At 34.5% G+C, this 25635-nt stretch overlaps 1 protein-coding gene across 1 annotated transcript in view; it reads left to right on the top strand.

The window, feature by feature from the left end:
• LOC132554906 (magnesium-dependent phosphatase 1-like) overlaps nucleotides 1–5947 on the top strand; it is a 35455-nt gene extending 29508 nt beyond the window's left edge. The window contains exons 4-6 of the mRNA XM_060219236.1: nucleotides 98–205; nucleotides 2242–2333; nucleotides 3257–5947. Of these exons, the coding sequence (XP_060075219.1) occupies nucleotides 98–205; nucleotides 2242–2333; nucleotides 3257–3606 (550 nt within the window). The 3' untranslated portion in view covers nucleotides 3607–5947. The remainder of the gene's footprint in view (nucleotides 1–97; nucleotides 206–2241; nucleotides 2334–3256) is intronic.
• Nucleotides 5948–25635: the final 19688 nt, after the last annotated feature.

The following is a 25635-nucleotide window of genomic DNA, read 5'->3' as shown; positions in this document are numbered from 1 at the left end:
ATAACAAGGTAAATGGATGTTTGAATTTCTTTAATTTAACATTAAAGAAACAATGTTGCCAGATTGGGTCACACAAGTTTTTGTAATTTCTTAACAGGGCATTTAACAAGGAAGAGGTTCGAAGACTCGTTACGTATTTTGGATGGGACATCTATTTCGATCATATGGAAGTTTATCCTGGGTCCAAGATTACACATCTTCTCACGTAAGTGGTATATCATATCCACATACCTCATTCATCACCTGTCTGATTACAATGTCAAGCAGGCTGACAGGTAGAGCAAGGTATGGTGGCGAAAAGTCATCAACATTACACACCGGTCACATTGTTTGCATCGATATTCGTTATTCTTCTATTCCATTTCTCGCATTTAGATGTGTGATTACAGAGCATTCCAACATTTCATACGGTCTTGGAATATTTTCCGAATAATAGAAGAGTCAGATCTTTCAATGTGGTCTTATTTTCATTTAGTTAGTCCACCAGAATGATGAAGCAATGCATATTGGCGGGTAATGTATATTTCATTTAAATTTTTGGCAATGAAATATAGGAATTTATCATTGCAGATATAATAAATCCTATATCGATAGTAATTGCTTATTTTCTTAATTGCTAATATACCGTTCCACAATTATGATAAATAAATGGTTGTTTTCTGGTTATTGGAATGAAATTCGCCGGTAAATAAGTTAGTTCTCAATCAAATCTTTTCCTTGTACATTTTGGGATTCCACCAATTTGGTATTTAAAAGCTGTTTTTAGGCGATCATTATCAGAAAGCAGCCTAATGGTAGAATGCTACTTATAGTGAACAATAAAACATGGCGTAGTGTAAATTATCCTAAGGCAAAGAACATCATAATATTTCTCGACCTTTTTAAATCTCGGATTGCTTGCGTTATGGTTGCCTTTTTTCTGGCCGTTTTCCCTTCATATATCGAATAAAAAGACGATATCATATTTTCTCGTTAGATATTAAAGATGTATGACTGAAAATGTCTATGTTTATCACTCGTGCTTCGAATTAATGAAATAATATAAATATTGTTACACTCGTTATATATATATATATGATGATTAATGAGAAGCCATTAAAGCTCATGTATATGTTCATATTTCTCCATTTATCCCGGAGAAAACAAGATATTCAAAATGCAATTATCGAAAAAAATGAAATTATGTTTCTCGTGGAAATACGAACTACACGAACGTAAGGAAAAACTGAGATATGTTCTGATAAATAATTAGCTTTCCTGCTTTTCGCTCGCAACAAGGGCTACGAACAGCCATGAGAATAAAATGACTATCATTTTTTTTTTCTAACGCAGGAGCAGCTACTCCTTCTTTAAAAAATATGCATCAAATACATATAAAATAGCCTAAATGGGCTTAGCAATACCCACCACTAAGAGGGGAAATATATTATACATTGGAATTAAATCAAAACACAAAACGGACGGCTGTGGGTTGTTTTATATAAATACACAAGGTTTTGGATGTTATTAAGATGACTGCTGAGTAAAGAAAAGGACGCAGTTCCTAGCCCGTTCTGGCCAATCAGTGATCAGCATTTAGATAACCATTAACATTCCGGAAGTTACATACTCTTTAGAAAAAAAAAGAAAGAAAGAAAAGAAAACCGGATCAGTTAGGATGCTATTTTGTAACAAATTATATACCACTTGCAACGACGAAAAAAATCAATCCAATGAAATTGCGAAATCTCACACATACTATAAGTAATGAAGTTGTGACATGGAAGTGGAATTCCCAGTAATGCTTTGCACCAATGGACGATAGCAATATGACGAACATAGTAACAAATAGTCTCTTTCATAAAGACGCTCCATCATGAGTGCATAAAAAGAGTCTTACTGTACGAGACTAATCGACAAACTTACAAAAATTGTCAGAAAGGATAAGCTAGGAAGAGCAAATCATTATGAACTAGTCAGGAACACAAATGCACAGTATTCAGGAAGGAAGAGTGCCTTAAACGTTTGTTTAAACAAATATTGTCGAAAAATACTTTGTCGTGTTTGTTTACCACAACACATCAGTGATAATACTATGCTACCTCCGAATGGCTTTGGCGTAATTCATAATAATGTACCTAAATGACATTGACTGATTTATGAATTGGTAAAAAACTATTTGAAATAGAGACATGGTCGTGTATCGGTTATATACACACCATTGGCTAATTGTGATTATGAATGATATTTGTGTTTATATAGGATCAAGAAAGAGAGCGGCATAGATTTCCCTGATATGATGTTCTTTGATGACGAAAGGGATCACCTCTCAGAAGTAGCACACACTTGCTTAGGTAAGAGAAGACAATATCAACTCCCAGAAGTAGCGCAGATGTGCGTAGGCGGGTAAAAATAATATTAACTTTCAGAACTAACGCACATATACTGAAGTGAGTAAAAATAAGTTGATTTTATTTTCAACGATATAACGTGAGTAAAGATAATATCACCTTTCAGAAATACCACATACGTGATTAAGTGAGTAAATAAAATATCTCTCAGAAATACTGCATACGTGATGAAGTGAGTAAAAATAATATCTCTCAGAATTACGTTATTAATTGAGTAAAAAAATATCACCAAATTGTAATAATGACAGTACGTAAAAGTACATTGCCATCATTTCAATCCGTCCATTTAAAACATCAAATTTGTTCCCAACGTGTAATATTTTGTGTCTGGATAAAGGGATGGATTGCCTTGAAAACGGACAATTTACTTGTTCATACTGTTGTTATAACTTCATTACTTCATTGACCATAGGTCTATGACATTAGTAATACAAAGCCGACTAACATCAAATAACAATACACCTGGTCTAATTATCCTGTAATTTTTCAGGAGTATCCGTGTAAATCTGCTTATTTATATTTAATCCATACTTTGCGCTACTTCATTGAATTTGAGTTTGGATTTTGATTATGTTGACATGTTGGTATTACCTACTAGACTATCAGTATATATTAATTAACGTATATGGTAGTAAATTACTAAATATACGTTTGTCTCTGACAAGCACGTGCTTTTGGGAGCTACAAATGACAAACTTGTATAGATGAATCAACACACATGTCCAACGTAGCCATATATATGTTTGGAAGGCATAACATGTCGTCACATTACAGAAATATAGCAAAAGTGTTATATAATAGTTTTAAATTCATTTTATTTCAGCGTTTTCAACTTCCTGTGTCCATTTCACTTTTGTCATTTCCAGGTGTTACATGTATATGGGCAAATCGTGGAGTGTCTGAGGAAATTTTGGAAGAAGGATTTAAGGCTTTCTCAACCAACCACATTAGCAACGCAAATAACAACAATAACAACATGCTTCACTCGAGCACGAGTTCTCTTAACAGCAACGACTCCGAAGAGTCCCAGAGTGATACAACTGTGTTCTACGTACACAAAAGGCGCGGGTCACGTGCCTCTATTACATATGATACGCCACCAGTCATTGACAGAGCAGTGCGCTTGCGTGGAAGAAGAATGTCTGCTCCAGCATTATCAATTCCTAAATTGGACACCAAAAAGCTCTTGGCATGTCAGGAAATAAACGAAAACTGATGTTCTGTAGTACAATTAACACTGGTATAATTTACGAATGTGACAATACAAGTGTTATGCTAGTATTGTAATACCATGATGGTACTTGTAAGTTTGATATTTATGTGTTCGCAAGTGACAAATGTCTGTTTCGACAGAAATCCTAGATGGATTTTGACGTTCATTGTGCAATAGAATGTGATACCTTTTGGAATAAGAAATTTGCGAACAAACTAATGTGTAAAATAATTTTGTAAAATTGCAGCATGAATTACAACGCAGGGACACAACCAAAAGTAAGTGAAGTTAAAACACGAGATTGCTTTAACAGATGCTGCAATATAATTGGACGATTTTAGAAGGTGTTTAACTGCTGAAAGGCATATAAATGCGCGGCATACCGCCACTCACGTGAAGCCGATAGAACATCTGGAACTGAACAGGTGCATGTGTTTGTATTGAGCACGATGAAGTGGGTCTATGGTTCTACATCCAAGGCGTTCTTGTCAAGAGATGAAAAGAATCCTGAATGAACGGATAGGATGAGAAATAAATAAAACCCACAAATTTTAACAAAAAATGCTTGTGTTGACTTTGGGATGAAAGGGGATGGATATCACCTTACAACATTAATTCTTAGTTATGTATGTTAACGATACAGAGAGGATATAGGAGATGTGTAAGATCTCACTAATTGATTAGAATGTTTCATTTCCCTTTCAAGTATGTGACAATAATTCTTAACCTAATTTCTGAGCATTACAGTGTCGACAAGGGATATGCTATAAGAATTAGGTTAGATTTATCCGGCGTCACACTACGGTTATAAGATAAATAAAATTCACTGAAAAAAAAACGAAAGTCAATGTGAAATCCCGACCTAAAGCCATTTGGTGCCGGGATTCTTAGGGATCCTGAGCGTTTACTGCATGAGAGAAAGGGATAACTAACTGGATAAAGATGTACGAAGGGAAAAAGAAGATCAGATTAATTGGTGTTAATTAAGGAGAGAAAGGATGTGTGGAAGGTTGTTTTGCAAGGAGTGGTAGAACATATTGTTGCTTGGTATGGCGAGAAAAATGAATGATTGATTGTTTCAGAGGAATTGTGCTATTTGGAGGGACAGCAGACTGATTAAGTGCGGGTTTTCTGGAGGAGAGAAGCATGACTGAAGCTAGATAGTTTGGGAGAAAATCAGTATTAGCACTTCTACACTGTATGCAAAACGTAGCGCAAGAGTGATAGGCATAAAAAAGATAGATATTTACAATACTTTGTAGTGAACTACACAAACATTACCTTGAATTTGATTAATTCTAGTCTTTCATGTAGATAAAATCTTAAAATCTTATATGTTACATGTTAAATTGCATGTAGAGGTTTCGTAAACGCTCGCTCTTTACATAGGCAAGTATGTTTGTATGAATGTACTGTTTATTGTAAGTATGTGGTTGTGGTAATGTATCTGATATATAGATTTATATATATAAATGTATTTCCTTAGTCATGGTATGACCGAAAAAAAAGATTACCACCAGTTTAATCATTGTATTGCACGTTATTTTTCATCGGAGTTTATACTTATCAACACTTTGACAGATACCCTTATATAAAATACATATTTTACCGTATTTCAATGCTTTTAGGGGAAAATACATCCATGTTATCTTGTAACTCATATTTCCCCCTACTTGACGAGGTATTTTTTACCCACAAACATTGTTTTGTGTTGTACCCCCTAGACCTAATTTTCAATATTATACATATATAGCAATAAGTATTTTAAATTACTGTTAAAGATTTCAGACTTCATGGACCATTAAAACTGTACAGGAAAATCAATTTCTTGTTAAAGTGATTGGCTTTGATAATTTTGAGCTACATTTGTAACACACTTTCGACAGAAAATAATTTGTTCCATACTGTAATTATATAAGAAGAAACATATCCTGAACATTTTAGACAACACGTGCACAATAGCACTTTAAATCCTAATTCTTAATCCTCACCTTATGATATTGTTCAAATGTCCTTATGTTTTATATTTTCGTAGCAGTGTTATATTAAAGAGTATATAGATTATAAGTATATATATATATATATATATATATATATGATATAATTTTGAAAGTAGATATGTATTTGTATATATATGGTACCAGGCGCATTGTACATACGAGTAATAAAAACAAGAGATTATGAATATTAATTAGTAATAGATGTGTAAATTATACGTAAAAGGTTAATATTCATTTTAGTGCTGAATATGTATATGGTCGTCCGCTGTGCAGACAAGTCTATATCTGTTAGTGAGATGATTTATCTGTGGTACAGAGGTAGAAAATAAAACGTTAAAAATTAATTGCTGGTTTGTTTGTTTGTACGATTTTATTGATTCGCAGGAAAGGGTTCCACATCAAACGGGAGAACGGTCATTCTTTGATTTACATGAATGCAAAATAATAGTTGTTACAATGTACCGTTTGCCACTGAAATATTCTAAACTCCTTATTGGTTCTAGACATTTTTGATAGTGTTGCTCAGAAATACGATTGCACCTGTTGTTAATCAATTAACAAGTAACTTTCTAAGTAAGCATGGACATTGTCTGCTGAAAGTTATATCGTTAAAGTAAGTAAAATGACTTTTTAGTGTCAATATTCACTGTTATGTAATATCCCAAGATAATTCAGTGAAGCATGTCAGTAACACTGAGTCCTCACAAGGACGGTTGTTCCTAAATCAATGAACTTCGCTTGGGGTGATACGGTTAAGCTCATCTACATTGACAACATTGAGTTATGTCAATGACGAAACAGGGAAACAATCTATTATTTGTGGAAAAGAGTCGTTTCTCATTGACATATAAACAACACGTATAAATCATCTGTCTTGCTCGCAGGAACATCGAATCTTAGAGGGAAGCAAGCTTTTTGCGTTTACAGAAGAAACGATATTAGGTTAATACGATCGAATTATTTTTTAGTCAAAAAGTCATCAATTTGATATTAAAATAAAGCAACGCATGCGTATTGCTTTTACACCCGGTTGCCGGTCGTGAAGTTCGCTATGTAATAACAAAGCTTTCGATTTCCATCACGATGATTGAAGCATTGTTATATCGTTTCGGGAAATTTCGTTCAGAGGATGAGGCTGGTCATACTATTTATTCAGGTGACGATAGTACCTATTGACGGTGTGATGACAGGCATCAATCTTCAACCATGTTGTTTTAGAAAACATTATTAGGCTAGTCACAAACATGCCAGTGATATGCAAGCGGAAGCCAACAATGGTGTATAATGGTCAAAACCACGATACGTTCAATACTCTAGAATTCCGGAATGTACCACATATGTCAAATTCCTCATGAAATGAACCTCTTGATCTGTTATTGGACAGGAATTGCTCTTCGACCTTGAAATGTATATCCCCATCAGTCTTGTTTACAAAAACAGAACCACGTGTTCCATAACACCCGCTAACACGAAAAGGGCGCGAAATAGATCGGCCTGTCTTAGGAATGCCTCTGTGATGGTTATTATCAGAGGCCTCCAAGTGTCTATCTTTTATCTAAATCAACTGACCAGTACGTAAAATGGTATTCATATTCAATTATCAAATCGTGAGAGGAAGTAAATAAATTCGAATGTGTTTTTGTGAAATGAAAGAGAACAAACTATAATGCGATGAAATTAATCACTGACATCAACTGAATCTAACAGAACTTAAACACACATGCCACTGATAGACAACCCAGGGTTGATGTAGGGTAAGCTGTACATGTTATGTATCAGAATCAATTGACTTAACAGACAAACACAGACATGGACCGTACAGGAGGTAGTGGGAGAACAAACACTTCCCCTGTTTATTTATAAATGCTGAAATCATTTTAACGAGAAATCAGTTACAGACAGATTCTTGAAAATGTTACTCTTAGTGAAAATAACTTTCATTGGGATTCGTGTTGCAAAATTAAACTTTATATTACTTAACTAAATTTGCTTAATATGTGTTTCTTTAAATGAATAATGATAGTCGGCTAGTACCGTATTTTGTTAGGATGAATAAATATCGAGAAAAAATTCTACAAGCAACAGCCTATAAGGCGATGTAGGATATTCCCTACCACGAAACCCTGAGCATTATCTCTGTATCACGAAAATTAATATGTTGCTGTGATTCAAATTGCCAGTACCACAAGGAAATAGATGTTGTGCATTTATGCATTCATCGGCTTTGAGCAATATTACGGCTAGTACGTGTAACAGAACAATTCATTGTACTTTAGATTAGCTGGTATTTTGATATATTGTGATAAATTCAGGGACGATTTAGCAATCATGGAGTATGCTCACAAGGGATATAGGCCAATGTGATAATGCAAACCAAATGTTGAAGACATATCAAAGATGAATGAAATGGAATTCCTGGCATTTTAACCTTTTTATAGTCTACGTCTGGTGTTATTTTTAACACAATACGAATCTATTACGTTTTTTCAAGGATATCTTAATTCAGCAATAACATGATTATAAACTGAATGCCAGCTAACTTACTATTCCCTGTGTTGCTGTACTTACTTATTCCCCGATCAAAAAGATACCAGAAACATTCTTTAGATAAGTATATATAAAAACTGCAATAAATGTTTAAAATAATGTTACTCTAACAATAAAGATAGAGGTTCCCTGCAAACTTTATTTACGACTTCAGTTCAAGACTGTTTACTATTTTGAATGGTCAGTCGGTCAAATATTTGGTTTCTAGGTCATAATCTCTGGCATAGCTCCTAAAACCATTTCACGCCATTCCAGAGTTCAATTCTTATCTGGTACTCTACTTCACATGTATTTTCCATCACCAAGCTATGTAAATGTAAATTTAACGCGAGCCTAAGCAGTGGTAGTTGTAAATCTAACGATCTAACTGACATGGACGTTGCCGAAACAAAGGTTAAGAATGTTGTCCGAACGTTTCTTGTTACAAATAATGTATTACATGTAAACTGGAATGCTTGACTCATAAGCAGTTGACCAGGAGATGTGTATAATGTTGTCTGCCATTTTCCAATGATATCAATCAATTCCTGACACTTCCTAATAAATTAGGACCTATCAAACATTTTAAAAACAAAATTAAGGCATTAGACTATATTGCATCAAGAACCCATATCTCTAGATTTTAGAAGTATTCCAAGACGTCCTGTGAAGGGTTCACATCGGTCAGTAAGAATAGATAGAGCAAAATAGACCCATGAAATGTACGGAATGCATAAACTGCAGAAATGTTCCTTGTGACATTGAGAAAATGTTTATCATTGGTCTACGATCTTTGTGATTCTAGTTGTAAATTATCTGTGGACTTGGTGACCTTCAAACGAACTCTTTCCAATCGTTATCAAATTACGCTACACCTCTTAAAATTGCTTATTAATTTTCTTTAATTTAATACCACACAAAATATTACATGTTCCCGGGGAATATTCCATCAATTTGCAGCTAATTTGAATGCATTTTTATAAATGATATTTTCACGCAATCTTTGTTTTTCACATTTGTTTTAAATGACTGTGATCTTTTATTGCGTGCGACTTCGTGTCTTCTTTGAAAGTCTGTGTAGTCCACCATTTTGATTCCCTTCTCCCTTACTGCTTACAATTCTCGTTTCAAGGTCAACTGCATCGTTCGTTAATAATACATTCAAAGGTAAATTTTTCCTTCAACATTTCAACAGACATATTTATGTTCCTCAAGTTTTAGTATTGTACAGCCAGAGGGTATTGTTGAACTTTGCTTATAAATATTGAAATAAAAACTGAAAATTATTTTTAAAAAATCGTAAATTTTTTAACAAATTTCCCACACGAGTCGAGTGATCGATTCATTAAATATACGCAATTCAATAAATTCAATAATTTTCTGTACGTCTGCACGAGTATGATAATATCTTATCTACACCACATGCACCAGTAGGGAAGTAGGTCAGTGATAACACGGAGGTTGGGTTTTTAGTGATGGTCTCTCGTGTTACGACCTGGCATTGCTTACCGTTCTATGTAGATGCGCATGCGATGTATCCTCGCAGCTGCTGTTAATGTCATATATGTGTACCCTTCAAGGCACACCACTAATCCCTCGAGGGCCTTTTGACATTTTTATGTATATTTCATTTAAGGAACACTTTGTTTGTATCACCCTCGTCGTCCTGAACATGTTTTACTACTTCATATTTGCTGACATGTACCTACATCATTATGTCTCTGCATACTGTCATCACTAACTCTCCCGTACGATTACAGCGTGACATACCTGATTTGTAATTGAACCCCACTTTTTCCCATTGACAATGAACAATATGGGTATACTAGTAATGACATAAAACTAATCACGGCACTATGACCTTTAGGAAATTAGTGCGATTAAGCTGTCATGAAATATCAAAAGGTAAACTTTTACGTGAAGAACGAATATGACTTCAGATATGTTTTTCTGTTACATTGCTGACATAAGAGGAACGTGCTGCAGAACACTATGTAGTATGTAATTAGAAAGGACAAAGATTTTATCCGGAAGAAATTCGGAAACTGTCTTTCGTAATAACGGACAAGCTATAGATGTTACAGTTACAGTATGGTGTATATCACAGTACAAAGCTGTCAGGAAACCTGCAGCATGCACGTTCTTAGTGTGTTATGTACAAATTTCCTACATGCATAACTACATATTAACACTAAGGTGTGAACATCAATATTAGACATATTACATCAAATCACGATTTTAAAACTGAAAAAGAATTGAAGGAATTTCGCTTAACATATCACAATCAACTCTTCTTTTTGATATCCTCAAGGCAAACAGTTATATCTTTGTTATTCCAATCATCAACTCATTATATTCGCCCATCCCGATCCCCAACGTTTCTCCTACCTATTCCTGTTTAGTTCATCCCACCTCAACCTGCAGTCTTCATATATAAGCATCCGCCTTGCCATTCCCTCTTGCCTTTTATTTATTTTTGTATATCATCACACTCTATGCTTATTCTCCAGTTTTTGTGAAACGTTCACCAAGAAACAATTACGATGCTCCGTTTAGCGCGTTATTTGGGTCAGAAATGATTAAATCTCTTGTCAGGTTGATGTACAATTGCTTCCCATTATTCTTAAGCTAAATAAGACATATTCGTTTATTTCATTATAGAGAAACTCATCATCTTATAATATGTACACTACGTTTTGCCGAAGAATTTCATGCTTTTATGCAAAAACGTTAAAGATTTTGGAAGCTTCCCAACATATTGGTTGAAACCACCGCACAACTGTCTATACAAAACGTTTGCTCGTTATATGCCTATAAATGTTGAATTGCTGCTGTAGTTACGCCCGATATTATTTTCTAAGCAGGTTAACTTGAATTGACAATAATGTGCAATGCACGCGCATTTCCTGCATATAAATCCATTTGTACAGACTTTTAATGACATTTTGATGAATTGCTTGGAATCGAACAGTTCCTGTTGATAAATAATAACACGTGCATGGTTAAGATTGTTTCCATTCAACTACTTACGTATTAATGAGTTTATAATTGATAATCCACGTGCTATGTAGGCTACATTTTAATTCGTGCTAGTCACGGTCTCCATTAACACCGTTTCCAATACGGGATACAAGATGTATAACTGTTTTCGTATTTCCCCCTTTAACTTTAATCTTAGAAAATAAGCATGGAATTCGCATTCCAGTGAGAATGATGAGGTCAGTGGTTTTCGCGGCCGTGAGGCAATGCTCAATATGTTACTAATACTTTTCGTCCTTTCGTCAACAAGAAACATTCCCTTATCTGCTTTGTATTTCAAAATGATGAAGGGACACGCACTGTATCTGTTCTTTGTAACTTCATTTTTCTGTTGTCGGGTTTGTGTTTTTAATTGATCTGCAAAAATGTCAAAAGCGTCTTTACATTTTTCACAATTAACATGTGAAAACCGTGTTTAACGTCTGTAACAGCATACAGAATTATTTTTCAAAAGATACAATTTGATACATTTTCGAACTGCGAACATTTTACATTGTACTTGATATAATTTTATCTACTATAAAGGAATGTAAATATACCGATAGCCACAAGCGTTTATGATATTACACGTACACAAACCAAGCACAGAGATGGCAATAATCAAATCAAAAGCCCTTCCGATTACACCGCTTGTTTCGTCACGAGGAAATATTGAATAATCTAACGTATTATGCAGTCTGCAATGAACAATCTGTTTTCAATAAGATCAGAGAGGAATTTGTATTAAATTATGTACTAGTTGTAAACATCACACAGAAACTCTAATATTATATAAGTGGGTATTTATGCATCAGTTTCTCTAACAGAGGGGGTTCTTTCCTAGTTTACATATTTACGACAATCATCGGTATATTTTAGTTTGTCTTATATCATTAGGCACATCACCGTCCATTTATGAGGAAGATCTTAACACACACATAAACACACAGATACCTACATACGATGTCAAAGGATGGTAAAAATTAAGTTACAATACTTTCTCTCTCAACATTCCGTCTATACACCTTGAAATATGACACCAAGATTAAACTGCAGTCTCAAAGCCAACCATTTAATTAGAATCGACATGAAAACCTAACCAATCGCGAATCTGATATCTCGCCTTTGAGTTCTACAAAGGAGTAAATCGTCCGCATCAGCAGCGGTTACTTTTACCTTTATTCTTTTATTTTGCATATCTTTTATCAGATATCAGATATACCCCAGGGTACATTCACTTAATAGACTACTCCTCGTATAGTTAATAAGGTAGTAGGAGCAAGTGATTTTGCTATCGCCAACCCTAACTATTGAGAGAAAAAAACATACATGTATGTCAAATGCGAAAACATTGGATCTCGAAGACGAATAATTTAACACATATCTATGAGACAACTTCCTTCAAAAACAAAGTCCAAACAATTTGTGCTATTTACAGTTCATACAACTCACGTTGCCAGAACACTGACGTTCGGCGGTAAGACAACGCCTAGAAATAGGACGAGAAAAGGAGACGGAAAAACTTTAACCAACTACCCAATTTACACTGGTATGAATATCGTATTTGTGGATAGAAACCAAGAATGTTGTAAAGAGGATCCAGAACAGTAAAGCTTTTTTTTTTGTTTTTTTGTTTTTGTTTTTGTTTTGTTTTGTTGTTTTTTTTGTTTCTTTTTTTGTTGTTTTCGTTTGTGTTTTTTTTTTTTTTTTTTTTTGAGGGGTGTGGGTTGCTTTTCTTTCTCTCTCATAATCAAATTAACTATGGCATTACTAAAGTATTCTTTGTCCATACTCCAAGCTGTTTTACATACTGATTTCTTCTTTAATTCTATTTGCACCAGTAATTTATGTCAATTATTTAATCTACAGCTGACATGTTACTAGCCTGGGACACAGAACGCCTTTCTTTCCTTGGCTTGGCATATAACAGGAGATGCGTCAGTTTTAGTTTCTCTGTTAGCTAACGTTTTCACAACTTATCACTAAACATTACAACCACAAACATAAATAATATACAAGTTTGCATACCGCACACACAGATAACATCCATAATTTGAATAAGATGTGGACGTTAACACAAACGAGAACATAAACGAATATTGGAACTTTGTTACAGATATCTTATCAATGTCAAGCGTATGGAAATTACATAAACGTTTCCAAATTCTATTAGAATATCAAAATAACTGTGAGTCATGATATGACTAGTATCAAAAATCATTTAAGAATTGATATAAGAAAGTATTATCTGTTTTTTTTAATAATCATAAAAGACTACCATCAAATTATATCACATACAATGGCCAATGGTGTTCACAGATTACAACTTTGTTAGTCAGAGCATTGCAATGCTGTGGAAATCTAACAGTGACGTCACAACATACTGCGCGTGCTAAGGAGGACGCTGATGGCCTTGTTAGCGCGTGGAATCAGATCAACCCAAGGTCATTGCTAATTATAACTGGATTAACGTGTTACGTTGAGAGAGTGATGACAGATTATCAACGGTTGTCTGTAAGGTGTCTAAAACAACTACTTGCATCAATAACAAGCAGTTTTCTTGTCTGTATAGGGATAAGGGCGAGATATTTCGCACCTAAAATCAAATATGCAACATTTTTTGGAAGATCACTTTGTACTTACCTTACTCTCAATTGGGAAAGTAACAATAGTTACATTGATTGATCATTATTAACATACTTGGTGTCAACGATGAAACAAAATACGATTACCATTCCGAGACACATGGTCTTAATGGTATGGCACCAATATACTTTTCTGTGTGTGATTCATGTTTTTTTGTAGATATTTTGTATATTACCATACTGACACGAGCATATACTGTACATATTGTCGATAATACCATAGTGAAAAGAATAAGGTCGATATACAGATATACATGTAACGATAGTGAAAGAAGTTTAGGTTGAAAAAGGTGGAAAGTAGCTGACTGCAAATTTGAATAAGGCGACAGCAAATATTTTGAAGGCGATAGACTAAAAAACCCTACTTCTTTCGGAAAATATCCACTTGTGTGCCTGTTGTACAATCTTCAAGCAAGTGATGACGTTTTGCATAGACAGACTTCCTTAATGTCCCATTAAGTAAAGCATACAGCATAGTTGCCGGGTCATAATATCATAGACTTTTAAAGACGAGCCGACGAAATTATACCACAATGTCTAGCTTAATGATAGTTTCCCTTCACGTATCGGATCGCTGGGAAAAATATTTAACACTTGTCAGAACACCCCTTAACACCCCGATATTTCCCATTCCTAACACGAGTGACTGAAACTGTATATAAAGAAGATGTATGTCTTTTTTCGTTCTAAATAACCTTTGTCCTTCATGAGAAACATTTTATGTCCATTTTTCCAATAAACATTAAAATTTTGTTGAAGGTAAGCAATGTCTTTCCTGGTTCCAGTTAAAGCATGGTTTATGTCACCGTTAATAGCATTCGTAGATAGCTGCTATCTATTTATCCACTTGTTCTATGTTTACGATGAACTCGATGCGAAGGTGTGGTCGCAGTCAATGTTGGGGTTCAGATAACCTATCAAAACGATATTGCTTTAAGTTGAATAAAGAGCAAGGAAATTCCTTGACGCCGATTTCGGAACTTGGGTTAACAAATCGGTGGTAGACGTATCAATCATGTCAACAACAGGTCATGCTGTCTTGATATTCTAACTAAAATGTGTTTGAAAACACATTAGCATCTCAGCTGTGGCGTGAAGAGTGCTTCCGAACCTGACCTATGACCCTCCGTTTATGACCGTTCTGCTCTACGCAGTCTATTTACGATGTTTTCTACAATAACAGTATCAGGTCCGTGAGTCTTGAAAAGTATTCAACAGATTTAGATTAAGTTGTTGTCCATCTTGTGATTGATCTACATTCGCTCATGTACTTTACACACAATTTTATCATGGACGATGTAAACAATTGATTGTTCTTTAACGAAATTTATAACGAAACAATAACAACTAAAAAAACTGCATGTAAAAGACCTACGATCTAAAGGAGGGTTACTAATTAGGATCTTTCTGCAATCAAGCCCTAATTGTTATGCTAATTATATCATTATGTAGTACAGTGTTGTTGTTAACATGACATACGTTAGTCCTTAATAAATTCGTATTTACTGCCATCGTTTGCCTTTGTGTCTTTTGTACTGTCATATTAGATTTTTGGATGGTAAGAAATGTTGTTCGATAATGTGCAATCTCCAATACGTAAAGTGCATAAATCCCCTTTGTCGAATGGTTTTTGGCTTTCTTACAGTCCTACCATCTTGGCTCCTTATGTAACACAAGAGTTTTAGAAGCAAGGGAATGCTGTTTGAGTTTTAGCATGTATTATCTTAACTAAACATGTATCTTTAGTGCAATTATGTTATGAACAATTTATGAATAAAAATATAATGTACATTCTTAACTGTAGTGTAGGTGTTTTTGTATTTCATATCGTAGAATATTCTAATTTGCAATCGTGTTTGGACACAAAATGAATATTTGATTTAAAAAAGAAATCAAAAACATTAATAATCTTTACATATTTTGTATTTGTGGGTATTGTCAATGACGCCAAATAGCGCCATCTACTGATTCCATTTTAAATTACTGCTCAACTCTGTACCAACCACTTAAGACATTTGTACATTTTTCATATATTGTGTATCAAGAGTAATTCTTTTCTTGCATCGAAGTGTATGATACATAGAGATAATTACATTTTTATATGGTAAGCTTTGTAAAATATGCTTTACCCCGATGTATCACAAAGTTTGATGCATATACTGAAATTAATTAAGATAACATATGTTTTCGTCTTAGACCCTCATAACAGTATATGTCCAAGGTAAACTGGTCGAACTAAGCACTGTATAGCTTACCATGTGCAAATATCAAAATAATTTCATATCGGATAACTCATGTGAAACACCTGTCCATTCAATTTGTTGATATGGTAGGTTTTTTTTAATGAATACTTATGACCATAGGCATGCCGTATGTAGTCATGCTTTATGTTACAAATCACGAGACATCATTCTCGAAATATGTAAAGTCATAAAAATAAGTTAAATAAAGAACAAGGTCCCAAAGTTATCTGTTTGCCGACAGGAACTGAATAATGAGGAATCCAAACATTAAACATTATTGCATCGAAAATTCGAAGTAAAAACACTGGAATTTTAAAGTTTGCTTTGATCGTTTGTCAATTTCCACTTTCTCGTAAATCATATATTGTTTATCAAAAAAGAAAAGAAATCACCATTTTATAGCTGCAAGATCAAAGACATCGGTAAGTTTTCTGGCAAACGCTGAAATATTTAATGGGAAATTCGAAGAAAAACCTGATATTGTGCAATTTTCCGAGATATCTTTCTAACTCAAAAGTTGTCGGGATTCCGTAAAATCTTGAGAATGCTCGTAGTATGCAGTAGTGGAGGTACATCATATGTGATATAACTACCTTGACCTGTCAGTAACTTACCACGCATACTCTCAGCATTCCTCTTTTGTCATAGACGGATAGCAAGCATATGAAATGACAGATGTATACAAACATTCTGAAAGGGGCGATAACTCTTTGCTATGGGGTAACAATATGTCATATCAGTACATTCCATAGTCGCGTATTAAACACTTTATCCAAATGTTTTACATGTAAACATGGAAGATATACGACATAATGTGAAAACATTTTCAATCAAATTTAAAAAGTAAGGAATGTTGGGGTGTTATGATATTCCCAAATACAACTGAGTATACAAAAAAGACAGATTAAGGTAAAAACACACCTTCTAATAAAAGTTAGATACCATATACATTACATACTAAATAATTAAACAGTATCATAGAGCTTATCCATTCTTCTGTCTTATTGGTGATGATCTATAGCTGAGGCCCGAATTAGCATTGGTTCACACGTATACTTTCAATAAAGATGAATGACTCGATTAAAGTGTGATTAGTTTTGTGGTAATGGTTATACAATAAAGACTAGCGGGAAAACGCCATTCAAACACTTCTAGCAAGAAACACCACGGGCGAGACACGAAAAGTACGAGTTTAAGTACCTAGCAAACACAATAACTAAACAGTGATGGAGTGTCGACCCCTCACGTCCTCTTCAGAGTACATTATACAGCAGCATTTACGTATACTTTTCTATGTTATTGTTGTTAAGGACCATTTGGCAGAAGTACCTGTAAATTTACCGAAAAGATAATGAAACCAATCGGAGTGGTGAATCTTCAGCCAAGGTAAGCAAAGATTTGTGTTGAGTTATGTCAATGATGTTACCTCGCAAATGTCATATAAAGTCAGGTAGACAGGAGGTGCACGATATATAATCACTAGAGTTCTAATGGAAAGCATATAACTCATGACGTTTTCGAGAAGGCATACCTCAAAGACAAAGGAAACAACGACAAGTTAGTTTATAGTCAGAAAAAAGGTCACTAAACAGAAGTATCAAACAAAAAGATTTGTGCAAAGTGTTTTAATCATCTCAGGGAGCAATTTATAGTCGAACAGAACCTAGCTGAGGTTGTTGTTCATGGCGATTTATTTGTGGCTGGTTATATAATGACGGTTGGCAAGACGAAATCTTCCAAACGCTGCTGCAATGAAAACTGCTGTTGAGACCGGAAAAGTTCAACTTTTATGTCATCCTTCAACTCGAAAGACTAGTTATATATGTAAATACAGCAACTGACGGAGTTCCGACTCATGGTGTCCTCTTCACAGAACAATACATAGCCACAAATAAATTCAGCTCCCTGGTACCGTAGTTTCATATCTTTCGTATAGATATAAATTTCAGTGAAAGATATGGTTCGGCTCCCATTCATACCGTTCAAGCGTCATCTACTAATAACAATTTGAAATACTGACAGCTATTATTTTCTACGATATTTTAGACATGGTAAACATATTTGAATTAAGATTCCGACATGTTCCACGGATTGATCAAATTATTATAACAATTTGAAAACTCAAATTTGAAACCATAAAATATAGAATTATATATAGGAGATAAGGGAATCCTGTTACATATATGGATCTTATTCATTGGCACAATGCATTCTTCAGGGTTTCATATAAAGACAAATACGAAATGGGGTGCCGTTAAAGATAAACGAGTATGAAACAGTAATGGTCAGATAAAGGGGTTCTATCCCCGAATACCTTTAATTCATGTGTGGTTTGGTTCAGTTTATATATCGTTAATGAAGCCCCCACGGCAACTCAAGCCCCTCCGATGTATGCGAAGTGAAATGAGTGCATGTGTTGAGCGCGTGCATTTTTGGAAGGCTGCAATATGTTTTTAACCGTCTTGTGATAGTGCAATGGTTCTGGTCTTATACTTCTACAACATTGCAGTATACTGATGAAGTCATCAAGAAGGACACTTCATCAGGTACATGTAACCTGAAATTGTGAACAGATAAAGCCGTCCATGCTGAGCTTTTAGCAGGGAGATGTAACCACTTTGTTTAAAGACTCTATTCCCAGCTACAGGGCATCACCCAATACTTCCTCCAAAGGGCCAACGCTCACGGTTACCGGAAATACTGTAATTCATTAGGTTTTGCCGTGGAGATATATGAGGACATCGAACAGATGGTATATTTGTGAATTAATGTAAATAAATAGTTTATCAACATAGGACTCTAAATGCCGAAATAACATATCTAGGGAAACATGAGTTTTTTCTGTAAAGGATGAACATTTATCTCCGAAGGGCAATAAAAATGTCAAAAGATTCGAATAAAAGTATAAAAACATGCAAAAGCTTGACTTGTCGAATAAATAAACTATCTTACAAAGGTTAGGTTATTCATATATATAGATCACGTGATAGAGAAGCGACCTCTGTTCGAAGATAGCCGTTATCATAACTTTGAAAGAAATGACAGCGTGAAGTTAAACTACCACTCTAAAATATGCATTTTAAAGGACGTGGATGATATACGTGAGAACTTTCTGTAACATATGTTCACGATAAATTGATATCACGCGCTCGATGGCTTAAAATATTGCGATGCTTTCTCGTGAGAAATCTAAGTGAAATATTTAAAAACAAGTATATTACACGATTATTTGTTTAAATTATCAATCATGAACGCTATCATTATATTTTATGAGAAATAACACGAGTAGGATTGGATTTAAACAAAGAAGTATGATCATATCAATCGCTGTTAGACATAAAGAAAATATTTCTCCCTAACAGTCATCGTCTTCAGGATCCCTATCTCTTTGAACCTGAAATTCACACATCCATGTTATACAATAGAATAAAAGGAAAAGATCAGCACCTGCCTTGAGGTTGGCTAGTTTCCTCTATCTGGAACCTTTATGTGCCTCCTACGTTCTTATGATATGCCTAATAATTGTAGGTACGTGTAATATATTTGAGTATGAACGAACCCATTTTTTTATAAACATTTTTTTAAAGTTTTAGAACAATTACGAAACAAGTTATTTCAACTTATACTAATCACTCTTAATGGCCCGGATGTAAGCGCGCGAGGGGTGTTAATGTGGGAGGAAACCGGAGTACCTGGGAAAAACAACGTGGTCGGGCAGGTGAACCCATACCTTTTCACGTCCGTTCCGGGAATCGAACCCTGAAGTCTAAGTGAAAGGCGAGTGCGTTAGCACATGAGTAAAGAATTTTTTAGATTTCACTGATTTAATAAACAAATTTTAAACAATTTCTTCCAGGCAATATATATTGCATTCAGAATTACATTATACAACTAGGTAGAGTGTCATCTATTCCCCGACGATATGCACTCTGTGACATTCATCATACCTTTTCATTGAGTACGAGATGCAAAGTGAAATGATGTAGATTATTAATGTAGATGAAATTTGTATTTATCATGTATTCTTTAGAACAAAAAAGAACAAAATCTACCTGATGTTGCTGAATCTCTGGAACAATGTGGCCATGTTTCCAAACTAACATTCCTATTTCAGAAACGACAACACGATGTTGTGAAATAGCTCCTAAGAATAGCAATTACAACGTGGTTGGTTTTACAGTCATATCAAAACAAAACTGATCCTTGCCACTTTGTTCTCTTGAGCAAATCAATCACATTTCGACCACACATGCTAGGAAAGATGATTTGTATACGGAACAACGTAAAATATAATCACAAACTCCACACAAGCGAAACAATAAAAATAAACTTTCAAACGGAAACGGTAGATAAAGACAAATAACCAAAAAGATTACATCACAAACACACGCAGTGATGTCGGTGTTATCTCTTCCCCCTTATTATAGGTTTGTATGTTTAAGCGGAAGTAGATTATCTGAATTAGTCAATATCGTGTTTAGAACAGATGGTTATATTCTATGAATGATCATGAATGGAATAGCAGCACTACCACGGCCCATTACCAACACACACTGATCTCCACATAATATGAACGGAATTTATAGAGAATATTGTTCCTTCTCATACTCACATCCGAATAAAAAGCGACATACACTTGGTTGATAGTATCATAATGTTGATTTAATCATCATCTGAACGTTACATTGTTTTAAATCCCATTACGTGAATTTCACAACACGCCATTTTTTTTATTATTATTTTCCTGAACCTACTTCCTGTCGAATCTGGCAAATAACTGTTTTTGTACAAATGTATTTAACATATCTGAGTGTATTATCTGCTTGAATAAAATAAAAGAAATGATGCATTTTGTATCACTTTTAAAAAAAACCGCCATACGAACATGTCTATCGTAATCCGCCATGGTAACGTATCTTTTAAGTCAAACTTACCAAGTAATGACAAAAGAAACACTTTGTTTTGAATTCAACAGATGCAGTAGCAAATACCTTTATGAAAATAAGATAGACTTGCACAGGCCCTCATTTCCGGTGTCTTTAAGTAGAACAGCAAAATTCTTCTCTAGAAATTAGCATGCAAGTATAACAGGAAGGATATTATTAAACATAACTGTGATCGATGGGAATGCTATCGTTGTATATACTGGTACAAACACATGCGAACTGGTACAAATGTTTTCAGACCAATTCAGTTTAACGCCTTTTATTTAATTGAATAAAGCAAGATGTGATATTGAATGAAACTGGACTGAAACCATTCAGTGTGACGTCCTCCATAGATAACGGGCGGCAGTATCACCTTCTACACATTGTGTCTGACTTAGTAACATACTCGTTTTTAATCTTTTAAATCACAGCAAGCCTACAAATACAGAAGTAACATTTAAGTATACAATGTAGATCTGTATTCGACGAAATTTTTTTTAAAGGGACATGAAAGTAAAAACATTACTTTTGTTATTGTACGTAGTTGATATGTTTCCGTTTCTATGCTATCCCGATGTTCACAGTCGATTTCCAATATCCAGCTGCACGACTTCTTTGGTTCGGAAAACTCTCTCAAATTAAGCGCTATAACATTACGTATCAGTAAAAACGAGGCAGTTCATTTTGTAAACACGAACATGTGATGGTGGGCATAAATGACAGCGACAGAAGTGACAGTCAGTACCGGATTTTGTTATGGGTGTGGCCAGTGTTATTCGATAATGTTAAGTCAATGTAGAACTACGAAATAAGTAACAACCGTTTAGGCAGGAAGCAATTTTTGGTAACAAGCGTTTTGTGCGCATGCGATATCATGTATTACATAACATAAACAATTTATTTATCAACAAATAGGGATTTTTTTATAATGTTTAATTAACCTTTTTTACGTGCATATTTCAGCGAAAGCCTACTGTCATTGTTTTTAAGTTGAAACACTTATATGTATATACAGCAATAAAAAAAAAACACGAAAACAAATCGTGAACTGTGATGTTGTTTCAACAAGACTGTCATAAATTCAACACATTTTACAAATGATATTGACATTTTGGATAATGCTTAAATGTAGGTACATATCTATAAACAATGCACATCCTCCACTTACATTGAAGATAAATGTGATTATCTCACTCTTTCCATCGATAATTATGTCAGGGCTAGGATCCAAAATGAGCACCTCTATAATTTTGTAAATCTCAACAATTGGTTATAGATGTAACGTGCTTTCAGTTAAGTCGGTTTTTTCCTTAATTTCCTTCAGATCAAATGAGGTTTTTCTTTCTAGAGAGTTGCCGTCGTAATTGTCGTTATTCATTAGTTCCTTACCATCTACACAGTATACACACGCGTGTATACAAAAATGTGTCGGTGTTATCCACTTTTGCAGGTGGAATGCTATGTTACAATGCTGTTTCCGTAGAACGAGCTCCCAGACAGTTAGATATTCGTAAAATTTTCTGTTGTACGAGGTTCTAGACAGTTGAACAGAAGAAGCCAACATTTTTTGTACGTGCACCAAGGCTGACAGTTCAAGGTGGCGGGTTGATAACTGTGACAGAAGCCTCTATGATAACGCACTGATGATACTCTGTAGATTACAACAGCTTCACATCTGGTGCTGTCTGTTACTCAAGATCTTGTAATGCGTTACGTCACATTTTGCATGCCACTAGAACACGGGTACACGGTAACCCTTTTCTCAGAGATTGTCTCAGCAAAATCAAGCACTACTCCCCTCGATCTGCAGTGTTAGTAGTATTAGTTAGTATTTTTTTTATAAATGGTTTATGAAACCTTGATAGTGTGACGCAATTCTACTGTCAAACTTGTTTAAAAACTTAGGGACTGTAGAATGTAAGGTCTCTTTCCAAGCTTCTCATTTCAGTTACTCTCATATTGATTACATCATTAAGTGTAAGCTTCTATCATCAGAGGGTGGGCTTTTCAACAGTATGTTTGTATCGATGATTTGTTGGACTGGTCTCAAACTCCAAAATGACCAACAGGCGTCAATGATTTGTTTTGAAAATTTGTCATCGCTATTATTAAGACATACCGGAGTTCATTAAAAGATTCCATTCTGCCTCGTGATAAGCATAAACAAAATAGAGACAGATAAAAATGTGACATGTACTTCAGGGGGCAATATTGAAGTTTGAGAGTAGAATCTTATTATCGTTATTTCTTGAGAAATGCTACATGGATCGCTCCCAAATTTCACTTGTAGATTCTGTTGGTTCCTTGCTGTGCTTTTCTAATTAAACTGAAGGGCCACCAGCCGACCATATTTGCTTTTGAAAGTTGCAGTTTGGTATAGCGATTTCTTGGTAAACATAGAATGGATCTTTCTCAAATTTCTCATGCAGACTGCTCTTGGACGTTATTTGTGACCGATCGGAAAAACAAAATGGCCGTCGTGATCATGTCAAAGTATTAATTCGTTGACATGTGATATACGTGGTTTAAAGAGTATCATTCATATCAATAACTAGTCAAATCTCAAGATTTTATTTTATTTTTACAATTAATGAATCAAAGTTATCACCGTCAATGTTCATATAAACCCGTACAACCGTGATGAACTATCAATATACAGTATTATTGTTACATGATAGATATATAGATAGAAAACATTACATATGTGTCGATACAATACGAATATGTGATATTTTCTTAAACATTTGTCCCAATGTACTGCTTCGGTTACCTGTGATTTCAAGTTCAATAATGTAGCGTGTTCCATGTTCCGATACACACGATCTATATGAACAAGTAATGCAGCAATAGGTACTGTTTTATCACAGTCAAATATACAGGTCCCTAAATGCTTATTGTAAGATTTTCTGTATTTCCAATAATTCTAAAACGTGGTGTTGAGAATGTGAACAATGTGTATCACGAGGATTGATTTATTTGGAATACATTTCTATACATTTTACGGCCAGCTAACATGCAAGTAGGGGCACCGTGTAATAGGAGATAACTCTTACAAACTTTCCCTCTCAAGGCATTTCTACTGTAGCCAACTCTACATTCCCATTAAAAGGTGCTATTCACTTATGTGTCTTTTGTACAATGTTTGAGATTGCAAGTGATAGACACTACTGGTTGACGTTTAGTAACATGCACTATTTGGCTTTACTGTATCTGACTTTACATTCTTTTGCTGTTCACATGTTTATGTTAGAAATCAAGGACGTGACAGACTCTTCTACATCAGCCGCTTCTCTCAATCTTTCACTACAACGAAACAAACATGATCAGCTTTTCACCAAAATGTTCGATAGGCGTGATGATTTTAATTTTCTCTCCCTGGATAGCAACATCTCCGCGTTCCCAACCGGTGGTGTAAACATGTTTCATTTGATTCCATTTCAATAGTCTGCCCAATTATCACGATTTCAATGCAAGAAGTGGTGAACTGACGGACAAGGTTTCAAATGATGCAGGTTGATGAGAAGATTTGGGGTTATCATAGTAATCTCATTGAGAAACATTTTATTTCTGTGTGCGATATGAAGCTAGATGTGTTTGATGCTCGTCAGTTTGAATGTTGATTCCGTTGTCGTATACAATGTGCTGATTTGAAAAAAAAATGTGATGCAACGTACTTGCATTGACCAAGATAATCATATAAACATGTTGATGTTTATTTGTTGTTTTTCCAGAATAATCTAACGTGCCAGTAAAATAAATGTGATGAATATATATTAAATAAACTGTATTATACTAATATAATATATTTGATAAAGATTTACTAAACATGATTAAATATGTTTGATAAAGTTATAATAAAAATGTTTCATTATACTAATTTTTAAAAGTATGTCTGATAAAGATATTATAAATATGCTTTATTATACGGGGTTTTCCTACAAGTGACTATTTCTTATGGGATGTACTTATCACTTAAGCATTTACAGAAATTTACCACCATTGATAAATTTCATGATCTTCAATAATTAATTATTTCATGTGTTTATTCTGAACTGTACCATTATTGAAATGGATTACGTGGCGAGTAGGTGACAGCGAACCCTTGGACCCGAGTCGGCCATCAGTGTCTATATCACTTAAAATATGCAAGGAGTGTGCAAAAGACGAATCTGATTATAACATCTTTAAATACAAATTTATAACTAGATACAATATAGCCAAATAATAAATTAAACTGCATCATACAATTATTCCGTACTTCGAGAACTTGTCAGCGATGCTAGGGTCGAGTTGTTAAGTAGAGTTGGTATAATTGAACCCGTAAACACGTCCCATCATATAAGCAAGCCACACATGTGTTTATGTCTTTTCCATCTATCAGTGGAAACTCTTGTTGTCAGTGTATTGATGTATTGTTACAATCCGATTTATGACTCTCATTACATTGTAACAAAGCACGTGTTAGTCTCTGATCAGCTATCTGTTGGTCCAACACCTGTTTTCAGTATTTGTTATCTTTTGATTATTTTGTCTTCTGTGAATTTCTAAATGTACGATCAGTTGAGGTATGTTCAGAAACTTGACATCACAAGATTGACACTTGTGTTTATATTTGAAGTAATATTTTTTTCTCTTTTCCTTACAATGTCTTTTCCTTTTTACTTTTTCAATC

Source organism: Ylistrum balloti, unplaced genomic scaffold (assembly GCF_031769215.1).
Source record: "Ylistrum balloti isolate Yb309-2 unplaced genomic scaffold, AGI_CSIRO_Ybal_v1 Utg370450, whole genome shotgun sequence".
Taxonomy (NCBI): domain Eukaryota; kingdom Metazoa; phylum Mollusca; class Bivalvia; order Pectinida; family Pectinidae; genus Ylistrum; species Ylistrum balloti.
This window is presented reverse-complemented; position numbering and strand designations above follow the sequence as displayed.